We start from the raw sequence: 4,740 nt of genomic DNA, 5'->3' as shown, positions 1-4,740 counted from the left end.
GAGGGGGAGTTGTTGATGTATACATTTATTTATTTTTGATAAACAATTGATGTATACATTTACGTTGCCCTTAATTAACAGTTTGAGCTTTTAGGATAAGCAGTAACGATGAAGCTTATTGCATCCAGAAAAATGCCTTGATGAGTGAATGCACAAAATACCTAGGGGGACGTGGCACATAAGGTCGCCTGACGAGGAAACCCAATTTGTCAGGCTAGATTGATGGGAAAACTTGGTTGAAGGGGAAATATGCAAATCAGTGGCCTGTATAGCTTCAAGCTAATTAATGAGAGGACTCTAGCAGTGGATGAAAATTAAGTGAAAACACCCAAGGAATACAATTAAAGCTCAGTTTACTACTTCCCATGGGTCACCCTATTTCTCACAATCCTATATAAATTCAAAGGTCTCCCCGGAAAAGACATCTGATTAGTTGAAATGTCTTTATCTAATTCATTTGTTGCCATGATGTTGGAAACAACATTGATTTTGTTAATGACTCTGATTACCTGTAACTTGGAGAAATGATTCTGAAAAATCATGCTATTCTGTTCCTCCCAAAGATACCACAACCCTGCCATAAGAGAAGGAACCACTCTGGCAATCTCTTTTGAAACATATCACCCATTGGCACTTGGGTTGGTTTTCCTAAGATCTACACTTTGTGATTAGTTTTCTTCCTCCCAAGGCCCTACATTTGAGAGGTTGTTTGGATATCCGAAGCACTTTTCAGGGAATCTCCCATAAGTTTCTCTTGATCTTTGACTACAATTTGACATGCAACAATAAACAATGATCTCAAGGTTAAACTTACAATTTCTGTAATACTCTAAGGTTTTATCCTTATGGATGAAATCTATTAACATCCTGGGTAGGTGGATTTTCTTATTAATTCACTCTTTTCGCTGAAACCTCTTCTGAATGTAAGATTCCATCTAATCCCACCTGTTGGAACTAAAATACAGAATGCCACATATCTGTTTCTATTATAAGAGCATAGTCTTGGTAATAACCTCCCAGAGTTTTAAACTTTAACCATTCCCCGCATCATAGTTCACCAGATCAAGATGGATAGGTTGTAGACAACTTATGCTCTTCCCCTGGGCTTCTACTGTGACGTTATTCTCTTCATTCTATCCCAACCCTCCTGATCATATCAACCTCACCATTTATTAGCCCATAAATGGATACCCTCGCCAATCTTAGGTTTGATATGTGGTAATGTGATATGCATGCAGCTTTGGGCCCGTTTGATAACGTTTCAAGAAATGCGTTTCTGTGTCCAGAAACGGAAGAAACGAAACAAAAAGTGTTTGATAAAACTGTTTCGTTTCACTTGTTTTCAGAAATAGAAATAGAAATTTCTACCTGTTTATGGTTCAAGAAACGAACTAGGCAAAACAAGTAGAACTTGTTTCGCCATTTCTGGAAACGAATCATGGCCATTCTTTCTCTGGTTACTATCGACTTTCAGAAACATGACTGATCAAGCACCTTCAATTCCATTTCTGTTTCTAAAAACAGAAATTTATGTTTCTGCCGTTTCTTGACATAAACGGTAGAAACGTTATCAAACGGGCCCCCTTTGTGATTCCCTTCCAGTCCATGTTAGTGAGTGGCAAACCATCACCACTGTCTCAAGCATTGATTTTTCGATGCTTGGAAACCACTACCTGTTTCCTCCAACTACAAGAGTTACAGTACTAAATATCCAGCACGATTTTGTAAGAGCTTTGGTTTTACAGAGTGTAGTCTAGAGCTCTATAAAATGGAGTTCTAGAAGAGTGTAGAGAGGATCTAGAGGTCACCAGTCCCTATGCCACTATATTGATGATCTTTGGGTTGAGGATTCTCATCCTCGTATGATGAGTTCTTAGTTTGATAAAACATGCATCCTGTTCCATCTTCCAAGTTTTCTAGCATTGGGGGATTTTATGGACTAATTCTTTGACTCATGCTAGCATGCAAATTTGGATTCTCTTAACATGTTGGTCCATGTTCACATTTGGTGAAAACCCTGCCTACACATTATGGACTGACCAGCACGGGAGTTTGTAGGCCCTACGTAATTGTTTTTGGCAGTTTCAAACAGGTGGATTTTCTTACAATCCTCTTTTCTTTTCTTTTTTTTTTGGGGGGGGGGGTGGGGGTTATTTGGTATGGCCGTATGGGGCACCTAAAAAACGTCATGTGTAAAGCTTTGGAATACCTTAGAGATTATACATATAAAAACCAGAAAAAATTAGATAATTCTTAACTGTCTGTCCGTGTGCTAATACTCTCTAAGGTAAAGCTTAGGAATACTTAGAGATTACACATATAAAAATCAGAAAGAATTAGATAATTCTTAACCATCTGTCCGAGTGCTAATACTCTCTATGACATTTTGAAATTATATTTTAACACTTCTTGATTGTCCAAATGAATGACAAAGATGTGCCTTTTTGGACCATTTATATATACTGAAAGTTCTGATGTTTACTTTGGTCTAACTATATTTTTGCTTCTTATGGCCTACATAACTGATCTTTGAGAATATTTTATATTGTGAATTCCCTCATTTATCATACACATATATTCTTTTATATCATGTTTGTGAAATTGTTTATATATAGCATCATCTATAATTTTATTTATTTATTTATTTGTTAATTGTTTGCTCCATCTAAATTTTTGGCTATGAAGTATGAAGTATACTATTGCTTTAGCTTTAGATGCCAAGTATGGATAAAGTTGGTTATTTGGTGCAGAATTCCCAAAACAATTGGTGTATCAATTCCAATGAAAGCAACTTTCTTCATTACCTACATTATGGTTGATGGTTGGGCTGGGATTGCTGGGGAAATTCTGAGGTTAAAACCATTGATTATCTTCCACTTGAAGAATTTCTTCTTGGTGAAGACTGAAAAGGATAAAGAAGAGGCAATGGATCCAGGAAGTCTTGGTTTTAATACAGGCGAACCTCAAATACAGTTGTACTTCTTGCTTGGCCTTGTCTATGCTGTGGTCACACCCATTCTTCTTCCTTTCATAATAGTATTCTTCGGTCTGGCATATGTTGTCTTCCGCCATCAGGTAATATAATACACATTGGTATGAATAATATTGTTGGTTCTCTATTATCTAGTGTGGATTTTCTCTTTTTGAGTGTTGAAGAGTTTCACTCTCTCAAGAAATATTGTTGCACATTGTCAAGTCCTTTTCCTAATTGATGTAATTATCTGATACTTTAGATCATTAATGTCTACAATCAAGAATATGAGAGTGCTGCAGCATTCTGGCCTGATGTCCATGGGCGTATTATTGCTGCATTGATCGTCTCACAACTGCTTCTAATGGGATTGTTGAGTACAAAGCAAGCGGCACAGTCGACACCCTTGCTCATTGCACTTCCAGTTCTAACAATATGGTTCCATAGATTCTGCAAAGGCCGTTATGAACCTGCATTTACCGTATACCCATTACAGGTTTGTTGGAAGTTACAGTGTGAACTTTTACTTATTCTGCATACCTATGAAAGTTACACAGTTTGGTTAACAACATTTTCTATATTGTTCCTGTAACGCCCCAACCCCATACCAAGCCACGATATTGTCTGCTTTGGTCTATGGGCCTAATAGCATTTACAACGCATTTTAAAGCCGTGAGGCCCATGGGCCAAAGCAGACAATTGTGTCTTGGTATGGGGTCGGGGCGTTGCAGTTCCCTTCTTACACTCTCCTCCCTATATACAATTTGTGAGGCTCTCCCTCCTGTGTGCCCATTGGCCTGTGGCATGGGAGATGTCAATACATGCAAGCAGTGAGTTGCTCTTTATTTATTTATTTTTTCTTAGTCATCTTTCACTTTCCTCATACTTTATATTCATAGTAACTCACAGTGTATACCCAGTGCAACTTGATTTAGGGAAAGCGAAACTAAACTATAAAATTGATAGTGTTGTTATGAGACTGCTTGCTTTTTCTTTCCTGGAGCTCTAGATAGGAGTTACACTCTTACTATGTTGCCTTAAAAAAAAAATTTATCTCAATGAGGAAGCTAGACATGAATTGGTGTTATGTTCTCATCAGTCTGTTAAACATGGCATGTTTTTTGCTTTAAATCATTTTTTCTTTCTAGCAATTTCTTTATCGGTTCCTTGCTTCTGGATATCAGGAGGCAATGATGAAGGATACACTGGAACGTGCAAAGGATCCAAATCTAAATTTGAAAGGATACCTCCGAAATGCGTATATCCATCCAATATTCAAGGGTGATGATGATGAGATGGACACGATTTCCAAAGATTGGGAACAGGAGAGTGAGCTGGTCCCGACAAAACGCCAGTCCCGAAGGAACACACCAGTACGAAGCAAATACAGTGGTTCATCGACACCCTCCTCACCTGAGGTCATTCCGGAGCAGCCTTAACAATTGCATTTGTCCTATACTTCACTGTACATTGTCGCAGTAGTTGGTGGGGAATGGGGATTGTAAATCAGGGGATTAGTGTTTATATGGTATAGATATCAGTGGACTGGCGCATCTGTTTTGGTTTTAACAGCTTTGACCCAACCCGGTACAGAATTGTCAATCGATAGTTCTCTATTTTACTAAAAAGATGGCTAAGGTAGTGTGGAACTGTGAGAATTTGTGTTTGTAGTCTTCTTATTAATTTACTTATGTTGGTTGACCTTTTTGGGTCCTCTTTTATGTTACCTTGACTAAAGCTGGAAGTATATCACTTAAAGAGAGAAAAAA

The 4,740-nt window shown here is 37.9% G+C and overlaps 1 protein-coding gene across 2 annotated transcripts in view; it reads left to right on the top strand.

Moving 5' to 3' along the window:
- LOC122092770 (calcium permeable stress-gated cation channel 1-like) overlaps positions 1 to 4,672 on the top strand; it is a 23,211-nt gene extending 18,539 nt beyond the window's left edge. For both annotated transcript variants that reach the window (XM_042663052.1, XM_042663053.1), the window contains 3 exons: positions 2,751 to 3,075; positions 3,234 to 3,467; positions 4,156 to 4,672. In XM_042663052.1, coding sequence (XP_042518986.1) covers positions 2,751 to 3,075; positions 3,234 to 3,467; positions 4,156 to 4,410 — 814 coding nt within the window. In that variant the 3' untranslated portion in view covers positions 4,411 to 4,672. The remainder of the gene's footprint in view (positions 1 to 2,750; positions 3,076 to 3,233; positions 3,468 to 4,155) is intronic.
- The last annotated feature ends 68 nt before the right edge of the window (positions 4,673 to 4,740 follow it).

Source organism: Macadamia integrifolia, chromosome 11 (genome assembly GCF_013358625.1).
Source record: "Macadamia integrifolia cultivar HAES 741 chromosome 11, SCU_Mint_v3, whole genome shotgun sequence".
Taxonomy (NCBI): domain Eukaryota; kingdom Viridiplantae; phylum Streptophyta; class Magnoliopsida; order Proteales; family Proteaceae; genus Macadamia; species Macadamia integrifolia.
Note: the sequence above shows the minus strand (reverse complement) of the source record. Positions and strands in the feature narration are given on the sequence as shown.